This window comes from Odocoileus virginianus, chromosome 17, assembly GCF_023699985.2.
Source record: "Odocoileus virginianus isolate 20LAN1187 ecotype Illinois chromosome 17, Ovbor_1.2, whole genome shotgun sequence".
Taxonomy (NCBI): Eukaryota; Metazoa; Chordata; class Mammalia; order Artiodactyla; family Cervidae; genus Odocoileus; species Odocoileus virginianus.
Window position 1 is genome coordinate 47,682,567 of NC_069690.1, and position 15,863 is coordinate 47,698,429.

The 15,863-nt window shown below is 50.0% G+C and overlaps 1 protein-coding gene across 1 annotated transcript; it reads left to right on the forward strand.

Moving 5' to 3' along the window:
- Nucleotides 1–28: 28 nt before the first annotated feature.
- HEXD (hexosaminidase D) lies at nt 29–14,798 on the forward strand. Its single transcript, XM_020907302.2, has 14 exons — nt 29–119; nt 440–489; nt 1,491–1,631; nt 4,813–4,922; nt 7,558–7,645; nt 8,892–9,056; nt 10,176–10,359; nt 11,229–11,300; nt 11,431–11,626; nt 12,372–12,454; nt 13,245–13,323; nt 13,399–13,500; nt 13,716–13,805; nt 14,408–14,798. The coding sequence occupies exons 3-14, from the start codon at nt 1,548–1,550 to the stop codon at nt 14,592–14,594; spliced, it is 1,440 nt and encodes a 479-aa protein (XP_020762961.1). The 5' UTR covers nt 29–119; nt 440–489; nt 1,491–1,547; the 3' UTR covers nt 14,595–14,798.
- The last annotated feature ends 1,065 nt before the right edge of the window (nt 14,799–15,863 follow it).

Sequence of the window (15,863 nt, forward strand, 5' to 3'; positions counted from 1 at the left end):
TCAGTTTCCTGTCCAGTGGGCAAAAAGTAAGATCTTAACCAGTCCTGTCAAGATACCTAAGATTCTGAATGAGTGGAATTAGCGGTGAGGTTCATTCATAAGGATTAAGTCTAAAGAAGGTAAGTAATTTATTGACACAGAGGGGGAAAAAAAAACCTGGACTCATTGAACAAGAAAAGAGATCTGCCCAACAATCCCCAAACTGGGGAAATCAGATGCCATCGCCTGGCAACTTACCTAGAAGCCCAAGAGACCAGGACAATTGCAGACCTACCTACCAGGTTGTCTGATAACAATGGTGACAATTGACCCAAGTCTGAAATAATTATATTTCTATAGACCTCGTGCAGGAGGGAATCAAAGTAAAGAACTACACACTTGCAAGAGGGAATACACTTGCAAGAGGGAATACTAACTTCTCTCTCTCCTTTCCCTTTAGATTTTGCAGCAATTTACTTTGGTAAACAAGTCTGAATGTGTCTGAATCAGGTAAGATGTTGGTGTTCATTCCTGCTGTAGGGCTATAGGAAAAGTAAGAAGATTTCTCTCTAAACACAAGGAAGCACACCCAGGACTAATACAGACTTCTCAGCTCAAAATTTTTTCTTTTAACTCTATTCTCTAGAAAATACATTTGGGTTATGAGTTTTCTTTTTTATTATTTATTTTTTCAAAATGTAAAGCAACTCAGCTTTGAAACATTTCAGTTTTTCAAAATGCTTTGTCTTAAACTCATCCACTTCTCAGATAGCAGTTTAGGTAATTGCCTTAAGAACTTTGTCATTGAGATTGTTTTGAATATAATTTATTTTTTTCAATCAAACTGGTTGATTTCTATGTGCATTATGTTATTGTCTTTGCTATATTATAAAGTCCCTAAGGTTAGGGATTTATGAATCTTTGCACAGAATGAGTAGTTTGAATTGTGGAGCTGAATATATGACCAATATACAGAGATTTTCTTTTCTTTTCCTGTCTAATTCTGTGTGTTTTATGCTTCATCCAGATACCTCCTCTAGTTTAACATAAACTAGTCAGCACTGATAAACTTGTGACTTACCTGTTTTTAAATTATCAATGGCCTATTTTAAATCCTAGACAGTTTTCTCTGACCTAGGATAAATTTTTACAGTTTCTCCCTCCCTGCAACCAAGCTGACTCAAACTCTAAAAATGCAAATTATTTTTAATACTATTTAAAGTAGAATAAAATTGAGGATCAGTTTTCTACAGAAGCATCATATTGTGGGGCCTGAAAAATGTTTAAGAGATATTTGCCTGTTTTCACTGGCATAGTATATATAGGATAAGACAGTCTTTAAAACAGGAGATTATTTTGCAGTCATTTGTATTATTGTAGATTATAGCCATCTTATAAGGAAACCAGTGCTGTATGACAAGGGTCCTTGTATTTGAACATGAGTTTTCTCCTAGTTCATATCAGAATTGAAACAGACATTGGAAGGACATAACCCTGAATTTCTGCACTAGGAAGAAGTGCCCAGAAAAGAGATTTTTTAGTTATATGACTTCTCAAAAAATAGTGAGATGTCGGGTTCCTCACCATTTAAGATGCGACTAGTTCATCTGGACCTGAAAGGAGCCCCACCAAAGGTCTGCTACCTCTCGGAGGTAAGAGCTCCCTTTCTTCTCTAGAGAATCACTTTGCTCGGGTTTGGTTATGCAGTTGTGAACAGCGTTCTGTAGATACATTCTTGGAACACAACCATGGGTTCCGAGTTGAGGCGTGGTGGCAGCAGCGTAGATCTTGAATTTCCCCCATATCCCCTCACAAAGCAGATAGCAACCAGGATAGCAAAAGGAAAAACAGAAAAGACAAAAACCCACAACCTCTGTTGTGAACCAAATCGTGTCTCCTAAAAAGATATGTTTAAATCCTAACCCTGTGGACCTATTAATGTGACCTGTGATTTAAAGATAGGGCCTTTGCAGATGTCTCTGACGTTAGATGAGGTCTTATGGGAACAGGGTGAGCTCTAATCCAATAAATGGTGTTTGTATAAGGAGAGGGGACAATAGACACAGGGAAGATGACATGAGAACATAGGAAAGGTACCACATGAAAACAGAGGCAGAGACTAGGATCGATGCATCTGCAAGCCCAAGAGGCTTAAGGATGCCAGAAACTCACAGAATCTGGAAGAGACAGGGAGGATGCCCCTTACAGCCTGGGAGGGAGCATGGCCCTGCTGACACCTAGATTTTGGGCTTCATCCTCCCAAGCTGTGAGAGAATACATTCTTACTATTTCAAGCCCCCCGGTTTGTGATGACTTGTTATGGCAGCGACAGGAAAAGCATGTACTCTAAAACAAATGTAAGTTATCAGGGTTTCCCTGTGAATGCCAAAATGCAAGGGGCAGGGCCAAACCACGGACAGCTCAACATGGCTGTGGGGTTAGCAGCTGGGCAGGGGATGGTAGAGAAAAGATAAAAAAGAATTTAGGATCTTCCCTGGTCGTTCAGTGGCTAAGACTCCAAGCTCCCAATGCTTGGGGGAGAGGGGGGGCCCAAGTGTGATCCTCAGTCAAGAAACTAGATCCCACATAATGCAAATAAGAGTCTGCATGCCACAGCGAAGATAAAAGATCCCACATACCGCAACTAAGACCCAGTGCAGTCAAATAAATAAAAATAAATATTAAAAAAAAAAAATTCAAGATGACTCCAAGACCAGGGAACCCACAAAATAGCCCAACAAATAAAGGTAAGTTAGAAACTGGATGAGATGTCACTGGCTCCAAATTGAGGATGAGTGCTCAAGACCTCAAGGCATTCCAAAATACTTTCCAGAAACTTCTTCCAGAAGGACAGAATCCCACACTCAAAATGCAATGTTGGGAAAAGACTCCATCTTGAACTGGGGAGTAACATTGAGGTAAAGGAGAGAGAAGTTTCAAATGCTGGAGGAACAGGATCCAGAGGGAGTGAAGACTGAGTGCTATGGAAGTAGCTGCACAAAGTCCGTAACTGCTAATCCTTTATGTAACAGCTGCAGAGGGAGCCTGGGCTGGCCCAGCTCCATCCCAAACATTAGAACCTGCTCTCCAAAATAGAAGAAAACACATCTCATTGTAAAATGAGCAATCGGAAAGGATTGTGTGGTTGTGCCATACAAAAATAGTGCCAGAAAATAGAGGACAATGATTTGAGTAACCATGAAGGTGCACCAGGACCACATGACTACAAAGCAGATGACACAGTTCTTTAATATTTCAGAACGAGATCAGAGATACTAAGAAAGTGATAGAAGCTATGGAAGAACACCAAAAGTTAGAAAAGCCCAGTCCCACATGCTGCAACTAACGACCCCCCGTGCCGCAATGAGGATCAAAGATTCCCGCATACCGCTCTTAGAACCCACGGTAGCCAAATAAATATTTTAAAAAGTCCAGAAAGCAACAGTCAGACAGAAGTAGATTGTGAAAAGATTGCCTCCAGACTCAGGGATGAATTATAAGAAAAAAAAAATCAGAAATAGAGACTAAACTAGAAAAAGGACAAAAGTGAATAAACGCCATGGGAACCAGTATTGAGAAAGCAACAGCGGACAAGAAAAAAAAGTCAAACATGAAGAGAGAAAAGCACGGTGACAAATGGATAGATGTGAAAGACAGGCAAAGAAGACCTAGTTTATGTGTAGCTGGAGCCCCCTGCTGCTGCTAATGGACAGAGTCAGGTTCAGACAACAATTTCTTATTCCTCCTGTCCGAGGATTTGCTGAGTGGCTCCCTCAGGCTGAGCTTAGCAGCCTGTCAGCCACCCAGAGCACCAAGGATCTCTACCAGCCCCAATAGAAATGCCAAAGAGGCCACCCAATGGTCAGATGGCCAAAGGCTACAAGGGATACCAGGAACAAAAACACTGCAGAAAATATGGAAATGCTGTAACCATTATGTTTCATTTGTGCAAGTGACAGACCTGGGTTAGTCTGACTCGTTTCCAACAATCAGCCTCCTCTTATAATTTGCAGTCAATTATTGATGACCCATTTTATAAATGATCCTAGCGAATTATTGGTCCCAAGCTGATTTCCTTCTATCCAGCATGTTTAAGAATGTTCCCATACTCTTGGGGAAAGAAAACGTTGACAGTAACATCAGCGAGAGTGCTACAAATTGTGTAAAACCTGTAGTGGCCCTTGTCTGGGGGTGGTTTTATATTCTAAATACGTGAAGGAGCCCCCCACCCCTGCCTGTGATGTCAGGCTAGAAGAAAATCTCAGTGCTGTGTACAATAGATACAGCCCTAAAAGTCCTGGAGGATAGGAGTCCATGTTCTCGAGATAAAGGTGGAGAAAGAAATGGGAGAGCACCAGGGCAGGAACCCCATGAGCACAGAGGGACAACCTCTTTCCTCCTTCGTCTCCCTTCTCTAGGTTTCTTCCAGGTGCTCACCACTAACCCTCCAGAGCCCTGTAGGCTCCCATCGCCCCAGCCTGCCCCTTCCCTGTGTTCTAGGAGGCCCCCACGCTACAAGTCTCATCCAGATGAGGTGCCATCTAACCCTGCTTGCCCAGCCCTCCCTCCCCCAGTTAAGCCACCAGGAAGCTGCTATTCTATAGCATGCAGAAACCCCGTCCCTTGTGTCAAGTGAACATGTCACTGTGTTTGTGTTTAGTTGGCATAACACAGGAGTACACATATCAGGTGGAAAGTTTCCAGGAGAATTATCAATCCAAAGATCAGCTATAATCCATGTCCATCAGCTGAAAGAATGAGTCTGTGACCTGCATGTGTGTCGTTTTCCATTCAAATAGTCATTTTTTCGTGATGTTTCTGTCTCCTCCCCAGATTTTCCCCCTGTTCCGTGCCCTGGGTGCAAATGGCGTCCTCATTGAGTATGAAGACATGTTTCCCTATGAGGGCCACCTGAGGCTGCTGAGGGCCAAGCATGCGTACAGGTATCTGAGCTGCCAAGCAGGGTGATGCCTCTGTAGAGAAAATGGGATGTGCAGGGCAGCAACCTGGAGGGGAGGGAAGGGGAGATAAGAATTGTTAAATGCATGTTTGTAATCATAAAAATAAAGCACGTTCACTGAAGAGAATTTGGAAATGTTTAAAAGAAAATAAGCATCCTTATAGTCAAAGCTATGGATTTTCCAGCAGTCATGTACAGATGTGAGAGTTGGACCATAATGAAGGCTGAGTGCCAAAGAATTGATGCTTTTGAACTGTGGTGTTGGAGAAGACTCTTGAGAGTCCCTTGGACTGCAGAGAGATCAAACCAGTCCATCCTAAAGGAAATCAGTCCTGGGTGTTCATTGGAAGGACTGAAGCTGATGCTCCAATACTTTGGCCACCTGATGTGAAGAGCTGATACATTAGAAAAGGCCCTGATGCTGGGAGAGATTGAGGGCAGGAGGAGAAGTGGGCAACATAGGATGAGGTGGTTGGAAGACATCACTGACTCAACGGACAAAGTTTGAGCAAGCTCTAGGAGATAGTGATGGTCAGGGAAGCCTAACATGCTGCAGTCCATGGGATCACAAAGAATCAGACATGACTTAGCGACTGAGCAACAACAACCACAAATGATCCCCCAGAAGGAAGTGCTGTGATATGTTTCAGTCTTGTCTGTGGATGTGAAATGCATGGAGGACACTTTGACAGGTGTCCATGCAGGAGAAGGAGGGAGGGTCTTTAAGGCCCCGGGTGGGATCTTCACCAGAAAAGTGAGGATTAACGGGGAAAGGATCAGAATCAGGAAAGTCAGATAGCATGGTCATGGGCATACCGCACTTGGCTTTAAAATTATGGGTATCCATGTAAATCAATAACAAATAGCCCAAAGGAAAATTGGACAAAGAACATTTTGATCCCCTCCAAAAGAAAGAAGTATATGATAATAAAAGAACAATGAAATGCCATTTTGGCTACCAAATTGGAGAAGCTTTTAAAACAAAATGATAGTGCTCTATGTCCACGAGGGTGAGCAAAAACTAGCCTCCCGCTGGTGGGCTATAGAGCAGCCTAACCATTCGGGAGGGCGCTTGGCTCCATGTGACAGAACTCCCAACACACTTCCCATTCCTGTGAATGGGAAACAGGAAAGGCGTGATCCAGAGCATTAATGTGGTATGATGGCAGAGGTATTCGTGTTTCTTGGTACAACAAATGTGTTCTGTTCCTTTGTTTTTTAAAAGTGAAAAAGGTACCAGGGTTCCAGTGAAGCTTGAAAAAGGTATATTTAAAGATAGAACCTTATATAATCAGTTCATTTATAAAACTGGCTAACTTTAGAGATGGTTCAAACACAGAAATCGAGATGAATTCATAAATGACAACTCAGAGCAGAGTGGTCAGGGGCCCTTCCGGGATGGCATCCTCAGTGGCAGGATGTTGACCTGGGCGAACACTCAGGCGTGCTGACAGAGACTTCCTTCCAAGGGTTTTATCCATTTGTAGATGGATAAACAAATGCACGCGTGCTCAGTCATGTCTGACTCCTTGCAATCCCATGGACTATAATCTGCTAGGCTCCTCTGTCCATGGAAATTTTCCAGGCAAGAATACTGAAGTGGGTTGCAATTTCCTACTCCAGGTGATCTTCCCAACCTGGGGACCGAACCCACGTCTCTTGCATTTCCTCCTGCATTGGCAGGCAGATTCTTTACCACTAAGCCGCCTGGAAAGCCCCAGTAGATGGGGTTACTAACCGCCTCAGATGACCCACTCCACCTAGTCTTGGAATTCTATTAAAGGGGTCACCAGTCTTTTCTGTAAAGGGCCAGACAGTAGATATTCCAGTCTCTGCAGCCCATCTCATCTCTGTTACAACTGTTTGTGGGGTAAAAGCAGCCACAGGTGATAATAATGAGTAGGCATGGCTATGACCCAATAAAACCCTATTTGTGGAAACTGAAGGATGAATTCCATACAATTTTTGTTCTTTTGTCAGACACTCAGTCATGTCCGACTCTTTGCCAGCCCATGGACTGTAGCCCGCCAGGCTCTCTAGTCCATGGGGTTTCCCAGGCAAGAATACTGGAGTGGGTTGCCATTTCCAGGAGATCTTCCCAACCCAGGAATTGAACCCGTGTCTCCTGCATTGGCAGGTGGATTCTTTACCGCTGAGCCATCAGGGAAGCCCTCCCATACAATTTTTACAGGTCACAAAATGTTTTTCTTCTCTTGATCATTCTCAACAATTTTTAAATGTTGAAACCATTCTTAGGTCATGGGCTGTACAGAAACAAGCGGTGAATTTACCCTCAGGCCCTGTCTTGCCACCGTTGTTCTAGACTATGATTCCTTGTGTGGCTCAGTTTCTGGTAAAATGACTTTAGCTTCTTGTAGAGTTTGAGTCAGAATAGTTGGTAAGAAGTAAACTGTTACTTGATGATATAACAGAGCATCGTTTTCCTGAACTGTAGCATGGAAGTCTTCTCTGAAAACTTAAGAATACCTGTTGGGCTTTTCAGAGTTAGTGATCCTACTGGTTTCCTCAGTAGAGTCCCCCAGGAACCTGACAAGCGAGGATTGGGAGCCTAAATGGAGGCCAGCCTGCACCTCTTAGGGTGGTCTTTGTCTCTCTAGCCCTTCCGAAATCAAAGAGATCCTGCACTTGGCCACACTGAATGAGCTGGAGGTCATTCCCTTGGTGCAGACATTTGGGCACATGGAGGTAAGTGGGAAGAAGGGAAGTTACCTCGCACCCGGGTGTGGAGTTGAGGGGTGCACGGGCAGGGCCACCCACCTGCAGGGGGCAGCTCAGTGCTGCACAGAGAGGCTCTGTGAACAGCTGAGGAGCTGTTGTCTGATAAATACAGCATCTAGGCCCTCTCAGCGTCAGTTTCCATAGACTTGTTTTTCCTTTGAGTGTCCATCCCACTTTCCAGTTATTTGCATGTCTCAATTTTTGGTTGACAACTGGACATTTCAGATCATATGTTATAGTGAATCTGACTTCTTCCCCCATGGGTGGTTGTAAATTGCCTGGATTTAATCTGTCTCCCCAGCTGTGTGTGGCCACAGATGCCTCTGTTGGGTTTTTATTCTTGTTTTTATTTTTTGCTCTTAGGGGGTCACTCTTCTGTCTTGACAGCTGGTGATTCCATGCAGTTTGGGCAGTAGTTGTGCCCAAGACTGTAAGGCTCCACGTTGTACCCCAGAGGCTGGGGTGCCATACTTAAGAGCTCAGCCAGTGCTCAATCTGCCGTGGCTTCTGCTTTCCACCCAGCCTTCTCGGGCCCGTGTGTGTATGTGTGTGTGTGTGTGTGTAGCTGCAGAATCTCTGTTTTTACCCAAAGTTGTGGCAGTCTTTCATGAACAAACATTTCCCAATTTGTTGTTCACCTTTGGTTGGTTTCTGGAGGCCTGAAGTTGTTGTTTCTGACAAATGGTTCCACTTTGTACTTGTTTTGTGTGTGTGTGTGTGTGTGTGTAGCTGCAGAATCTCTGTTTTTACCCAAAGTTGTGGCAGTCTTTCATGAACAAACATTTCCCAATTTGTTGTTCACCTTTGGTTGGTTTCTGGAGGCCTGAAGTTGTTGTTTCTGACAAATGGTTCCACTTTGTACTTGTTTTGTGTGTGTGTGTGTGTGTGTTGGGCAGGGTGGTGGGAAGTGGGTAGTTTGCCAGCCTCTTCACTTGAGCAAGAAGTCCACCCAGATGTAATTCTGTTGTGAAGGGAGATTGTCTTGTCCACTTTCTTACTCAGCCCAGTTAGAGGTGGAAAGGAAAAGGGCTGTTGACCAAGCAGCCAGGTTGCTCAGAGCCCTGGCTCTCGTGCCCAGGGCAGCCCCAGTGGCCCCTCTGGGAACTCTAATGGACACGAGGCTGGTAGGGTGCTGGGGCAGGAGCCCAACTGCGGGGAGCTCGGGCACAAGCTTCTCCCCAGGGTTGCCAGCTTTCCTGTTGTCTCCCCGCAGTTTGTGCTGAAGCATGAAGCTCTTGCTCACCTCCGGGAAGTGGCACGTTTCCCCAATACCCTGAACCCCCACAAAGAGGAGTCCCTGGCACTGGTCAGAACCATGATCGACCAGGTAATGGAGCTGCACCCGGGCGCCCGGTGGCTCCACGTCGGCTGTGACGAGGTAGGTGCCTCCCCTTGCCAGCAGGCAGCTCCCCCAAGTCTGCGGCAGCCCCTTCTCTTCGTCTCAAGGTCACCTGCTCCCACCTCGTGGGGTCTTCTCTTAAATAGAAAAGTAGTTCCAGGAATAAAGAGAGGCTGGCTGAGATGTGCCCCAGTGAGGGCCTTGGCCCCAGCTGACAAGTGATCTCCTGTGGGCAGACCTGCTGAGCCAAGCAGGGTGCAGTAGGGTTCACGCACGGGACAGCCGAGCAGCCCCTAGTTACCGCACGTTCATGTCCTTGGGGCCAAGGTGGCCATGAGTTTGAGCCGGTTAGTTTTCTCCACCTGAAGCAGTGCAGTTTCAGACAGTGAGAGAAAGGAAATACCACTTTAGGGTCATGGAGTACTGGCTGGAAAGGCAGTTCCCAGGGGTGCCCCCACTTGTCCTCAAGAAACCCAGGGTCTTAGGAAGATTACAAGCCACCGAGCAGTGACCCAAAGACCTCTGCTTGTCTGAGCTCAGGCATCTGAGCTGGGACAGTGGTTTGTGGACATTTTATTCCAGAGTTTGATCCTCTTTTTAAAAAAAAAACTTTTTTTAAATAAAATACACGTAATATAGAATTTACCACTGAAAGCAATTGAAAGTGAACAATCCAGTAACTTTTTAGTCATTCTCAGTGTTGTGCAGCCCTCATCCCTGCCTAGTGCAGGGCCTCTCATCTCCCCACCCCCTCGCCCTCTGCCCCTGCAGCCATATCTCCTTTCCATCTCTGCATTATCCCCCCACCCCAGCACCCAATAAATGAAATGCTGCTCCATGCGTGCATTTACCTTCTCCAGCTTCATTCATCTGCATGGCAGCTGAGTGATATTCTAGCATGTGAACAGGCCACACTCTGTTTATCCATCTTGTATTGCTGGACATCTGGTCATTTTTACCTTCTGGCTCCTGTGGTGCTCCTGTGCCCAGGCTCAAGGGAGTCTTTGAGCTGAGTTTGGGTGTCAGTGCAGAAGGCAAGGGCACCCTTCACTGCCCCCTCCCCATGGGCAGCTGCCCAGAGATTCTCCCAGACCACAGCATGAACCCATGGGTGAGAATGTATGGTCCTGGGGCCAACCCACCTGTGTCTCCTCCTAGGTCTACTACCTTGGAGAGGGTGAGACCTCGAGACAGTGGTTGCAGCAGGAGCCCAACAGCAAAGCAGAGCTATGTCTGTCCCACATGGAGGCGGTGGCCAGCCATGTGCGGGCCCGGTACCCCACCACAACACCCCTGATGTGGGACGACATGCTGCGGGACATCCCCGAGGACCAGCTCTCAGGTTGGTGGACCAAGGCCCTGGCGAGCAGGGGGTGGTGGTGGTGCAGGTCACACTCAGCAGTGGGGCTTCCTGGTGCCACGAGCGGTGGAAGCCAAGTGCTCCGAGCCCCCAGCTGCTCAGGAGAGACCTAGACCCTGTCATAGAGCTGCACTGAAGCGTCTAGTTCCAGACCACTCCCTTATTAGGACCACTTTCACGTGTTTCTCATATGACAGTGCTATTTCCCTAAAAGGTCTTGCAGGAGGGTGGTTGTGAGAGACCTGACCTGGAGGCTAGCATGAGGCCCGGGGGGGGCATCGACTGTCAGGAGCAGGGGATGGGTTGTGGAACAGCGGCCACCAGCAGACCATGAGAGCATCCAGTGCTTCTAGGGCCCTCAGCCCCACACGCGCCTGCATGGCCAGCCCTGTAGGGGCCTCCACTGAGGTTCACACTGGCTGGTTGAGGGACGCAGAGGCCCCCACCAAGCCCAGCAAGGCCCAGCCTGAGGCTCTGGGGTGAGACGGGGAGATTGCCACGAATGCTTCTGCAAGGTCCAAGTGTCCTGGCTGCAGCCATTACCACATGTGGCCACTTAGGTTTTAATTCACTATAAATAAGTCCGCTTAGCGGTGCATTCCTGCTGCACCTGGGCCTGCCCCGCGTGCAGACAGTGCAGCTCCCTCCCTCGAGGGAGCTCCGGGCCGCTGGCCTGGGGCTCGGCCCTAGCAGCTCCAGCAGTGTCCAGTCACTCCCAGAGCTGACTGCCTGGCGGGTGCAGCGTTTATAACCAAACGCTTAGCGCAGTACGGAGTCTGTACTTAAATCCATTTTAATGCAAGAATGGAGGGCTGAAGGGACCCACCCTCATGGCTTCTCTCCACTCCCAGGGTCAAGGGTGCCGCAGTTGGTGGAGCCTGTGCTCTGGGACTATGGGGCTGACCTGGACATCCACGGCAAAGGTCAGTACCAGAACGGAGCCTGCCAGCCATGGGCTCCTCTTGGTTGTCCACCCAGACAAGCGAGTGTCTCAGGCTTCGCAGCTACACCTCCTCAGGGCCTGCCACTCATACTTCTTACTTGCTCACCCAGCGCTCCTTGTGGAGAAGTACCGGAAGAGCGGCTTCTCCTGGCTCTGGGCCGCCAGCGCCTTCAAGGGGGCCACAGGAGTGAACCAGAGCCTGACCCCCATCGAGCACCACCTCAGAAACCACCTGCAGTGGCTGCAGGTGGCGGGCAGCGTGCCAGCGGACACACTGCGGGGCATCATCCTGACTGGCTGGCAGAGGTGAGGCCACATGGGCCCCAGGGATGCCCTCAGTAGGGTCGAAGTGGCTCCCGTCACTCAGGACACATGGCCCTCCTCAGCCCATCCAGTCTGGGCCTCAGTTCTCTCCTTCTGTCAAGGGGAAGCAGCCAGCACTCTGAGGAGGGTGTGGGAGGACCAGTCACACAAAACAAGCCCCTTGAGGTCAAGCCCCTCACACCACACTGCTGAGGGGATGCGGCTCAGGGTGTTAGCGCCCCGGGGCACTGGCCCTCCTGGTGCACGCTCTGCACCATGCGTGTCTCTGTGTGTTCACACCACCCCGGCCACTTTGGGAGACGCGTGAAGACAGACCTCAGCTCATTCAGAATTTCACACCATCTGAAAAATAGAGTTACAAGTTAACCACTGGTCCCAGGCAAGTCCTGGCCTCAGGTCCCATGCTGAGGGGGAGGCCAGGTGACCCCAACACCAAAAGCGGGAGGCCCTGACCCCATGGGAGGCAACTGGAGGCGGGGCTGGCTGCTGACCCTCAGCCCGCCCTCACAGAGCTGAGTCAGAGATGAACTCCCAAGAATTGCAAGGTGGCAACTGCAGAGCATTAAGCCCAGGCAGGTCCCTCAGGGTGGGATCCGAGTGTGACTGCCAGCTGCACACCCACAAAACCAAGGAAGCTTCAGGAAGCAGCAGAAGTTTCTCCATCCCTGTCCTGTCTTATGGTGGCTCACGCCCGAGCATCCACTGAGTCCCTCTCCCGCGGACTTAGGTATGACCACTTCTCCGTGCTGTGCGAGCTGCTGCCCGTGGGAATCCCATCCCTGGCCGTCTGTCTGCAGGTGCTGCTGCACGGTATGGTCCCCTGCTCCTCCCAGGAAGCCAAGTCCTGGGGCCTCCAACTGCCACCTCCACCTGGCTGGACTGTGGTCTTCCAACCATTGAGGGCGAGGGGAACACACCATGGCCCTGATTCACCTGCCCACCCACCCCAGTACAGCCTGGGTCTTCAAGCCTAAACCCAAGACAGAGGCCAGGAAGGTAGGGGGACGGGCCCCTCAGGCAGAGGGAGCCCACAAGAAAGCTCATCATGGACAGGGTGCAGGAAAGGGCCCGTCCTCACTGGGTAAATATCCTGAGTGCCCGGTTAGTGGGTATGGCCCCCAGCGAGGGCAGCTCCCTCACTTCTAGTTCTTGTGGGAGCAGCCAGGTGCAGGCAGAGATGCTTAGAGGTGGAAGAAACCAGCAGACATGCTTGATGGCGAAGCCCTGGTTATATAAACTCCCATTTGAGATGAGGTGGGAATTTAATTGATGATGTATGTGGTGTTGGAGCAGAAAGATGTTAAGGTGGTTGAAGAAAGTGAGGACTGAATAATGAACACACTTAGGATTGTGCTGAGCCACAAGGATGTGGAAGGACAGATACTGGGACTTTTCCCTTTTCTAACCTTCCTGCCAGGCTGCAGTGGCCTTGGGCTCATCCATCCCTGAGGTCAGCATGAGTGTGGCTGGACCTGGCCAGTGGTCCTTCTTGACTGCTTTGCCCACCACCCATGCCCAAAGGCCGGGAGGTCCAGCCAGCACAGGGTCCAGGCCACCTCCTCCAGAGGCCCTTCTGACTTCCATCTATGGTTGGTTTCAGGAGACTTTGCTGAAAATGTCAAAGCAAGAGTGGAGAACTTTCTTGGGGTTTCAAGCCTGGAGGAAATGGATTTTAGGAGGTAACACCCTCACCCCCTGCCCTGCCTCTCCCCTCACATTTGGGCCCTTCCTCAGTACGTCGGCTCCCTGTGCAGTGAGGGCGCCGGCTCCTTCCCTGGCAGCAACATCCTGGCCCTCGTCACACAAGTCAGCCTCCATCTGTGCGGCTCCGTGGACGTGCTGCTGGAGAGGGACAGGTGAGCAGGCAGGGCCGTGACCCCCACCACCTCTTGGCAGGGCAAGGGCCACCTAATACTGCAGGGAAGCTTCCTGGATGGAAAACAACTTTTAAAAGTCTACCAGATTTTCAAAGGTCTTATTTTACAACCACTGAGGCTGCCTTATGAGCCACAGTGCACCCACCTATGTGTGTTGATTTGCCCCCTGCCCCCCGGCCCCCACTCCACTGCAGGTATGTGACTGGTTGGTTCAGCCCCTACCATCGCAGGAGGAAGCTCATCCACCCCGTCATGATCGAGCACATCCAGCCCCAGGCACTCAGGTAGCCCACGGCCCACCCTGCTGTGTCCATCCCCGGGGCTGCCCACCCTCCACTGCGCACTGGTAGCCTTCTGGACAGCTGACTAGGTATCACAGCCACCAACTCCTGGGTGACCTGACTGAATCAGCTGTGCCCTTAGGTGTTAGAGAAGCTGGGGCATTCCTGCCTGAGAGGGTTGAGGGTCACCAGACGCCCTGAGCCAAGTCCAGGGCTCCTGGTAGGACCAGACTGCCTAGGGCTGTGGCCGCATGTGTCACCATGGGGACAGGGTCCCAGCCGGCCCTCCCCACCACTCCCCCAGCTCTGTGAGCAGAGGCCAACACAGACTGTCCGCACTTAGTATAAGATGCCTTCAACAGTCATGGCAGGTTCAGGCACCAAGAAAAACCCTGCCAGCCAGTTGTGAAGTGCCTGTTAGTTTCAGAGGTCAAACTGACAGTCACTCATTGATTCCCAACAACCTTATTAGGCCGGTGCAAAGGGCCCAGTTCCATGGATGAGTAAACTGAAGCCCAGGATGTCCTGACCTGTGGGGTTCTGGAGGCTATGAGGTATGCCCCAGGGCCCTCACTGGGCAGGCTCACTGTCTCACTGGTTCTCAGTCTCCTGGCCAGGTGGAACACCCTTGCAGGGGAGCTGGAGGCTGCCCTGCAGCGTGTCTTCTACCCGGACACGGTGGAGGAGTGGCTGGAGGAGAACGTGCACCCCAGCCTGCGGCGGCTGCAGGCTCTGCTACAGGACCTGGGTGAGGCGGCCGGCCCCAGGCAGGACTCAGGTCAGGACCCCTGAGGGGAGAGGCCAAGAACAGGCTTTCAGCAGCCCAGCACCCTCGTCTAGCTGCACCCGGCCCCATGCGCCCCTCCTGAGTCCTGGACAGCCATGCCAGCGGGCAGCAGCCACAGAGTAAATATGGAAGCAAAAGGCCCCCTGGGCCTATGCGGTGATCAGCATTAGAACTTTTTTTGAAATAAAAAGGAGAGTGGAATCCAGAAATCATGCTGCTAGGAATTTGAAAGGCTTCATTACTACTCTGGCCCGGGCTGCTTACAGTGGGACCCTCACAATGCTCTGGAGACCCTTCTCACCCAACCCAGCTCCCAGGGAGAAGAGTCAGCCAAACACTCTCCCTCTGGTCCTGGAGCCTCCTCCAGCCCTGGGATGAACACACCAGAAACCAGTGTACAGCATATCACACCTTTTAAGAGAAAAGCACTCCAGACTTAACCATTTGGAAACCTAACTTTGGCATGTTTAAGTGACTGTGTCCCCATAGGTCTGGCTGGCAAGCATTACTTAGAAAGGAGAGGATCTCCTCTCTCTGGAGTTCCCTGAAGTTGCTCTCATCCAGGCAGCCTCGGAACCCTGGGTCTATGGGTCTTCCAGGCCATTCCCAGTGTAAGCCTTGTGGATTCCCCCAGAGATGCTCTTGGCACATGCTATACCTTGGAGGAACTTGGGTTCAGAGAAAGCAGAAGAAAACCAACAGCGCAGGTGAGGGTCAGTGTGACTGGCACCCAGATTCCATGGGGGTGGCTGCAGCCAGCTGCCCAAGCCCTGCTGAGGGGCAGTCATGAGCCTGGCCCATTCTGGCCACATACAAACAGGCCCAACCACCAGGGTTTGAGAGAAGCTGGGAATATGGGTTCCAAAGGATGGGTGCACGTTTTTAAATGACTCGATGGACATGAATTTGAGTAAACTCCGGGAGTTGGTGATGGACAGGGAGGCCTGGCGTGCTGCGATTCATGGGGCCGCAGAGAGTCGGACACGACTGAGCAAATGAACTGAAGAGAAAACCTCTGCCTACAATGGGGGCAGGGGCAGGTTATCCTCCCTGTGAGAGCCCAGCTGTAATCCTGATTGTGATCTGGGTGAGGCAGCAGTGAGCGGTGGTATGAAGTGAGATCTTAATTCCCTTAACACCCAGGAATTGAACCTGGGTATCCTGGATGAGAACCAGCAATCCTGGCCACCAGACCAGCAAGGGCTAAAAGGCTAGAAGCTGGTTTTCCCTTGATCTTTGCCCCTGGTGAAAAATGCATTTATCAAGGAGGCAAA

Coding starts and splice junctions, on each gene's coding strand:
- HEXD (XM_020907302.2), top strand. CDS start 1,548: ATGTCGGGTTCCTCACCATTTAAGATGCGACTAGTTCATCTGGACCTG. Junction 4,923..7,557: donor AGGGCCAAGCATGCGTACAG/GTATCTGAGCTG, acceptor TTGTCTCTCTAG/CCCTTCCGAAATCAAAGAGA. Junction 11,627..12,371: donor ATCCTGACTGGCTGGCAGAG/GTGAGGCCACAT, acceptor CCGCGGACTTAG/GTATGACCACTTCTCCGTGC.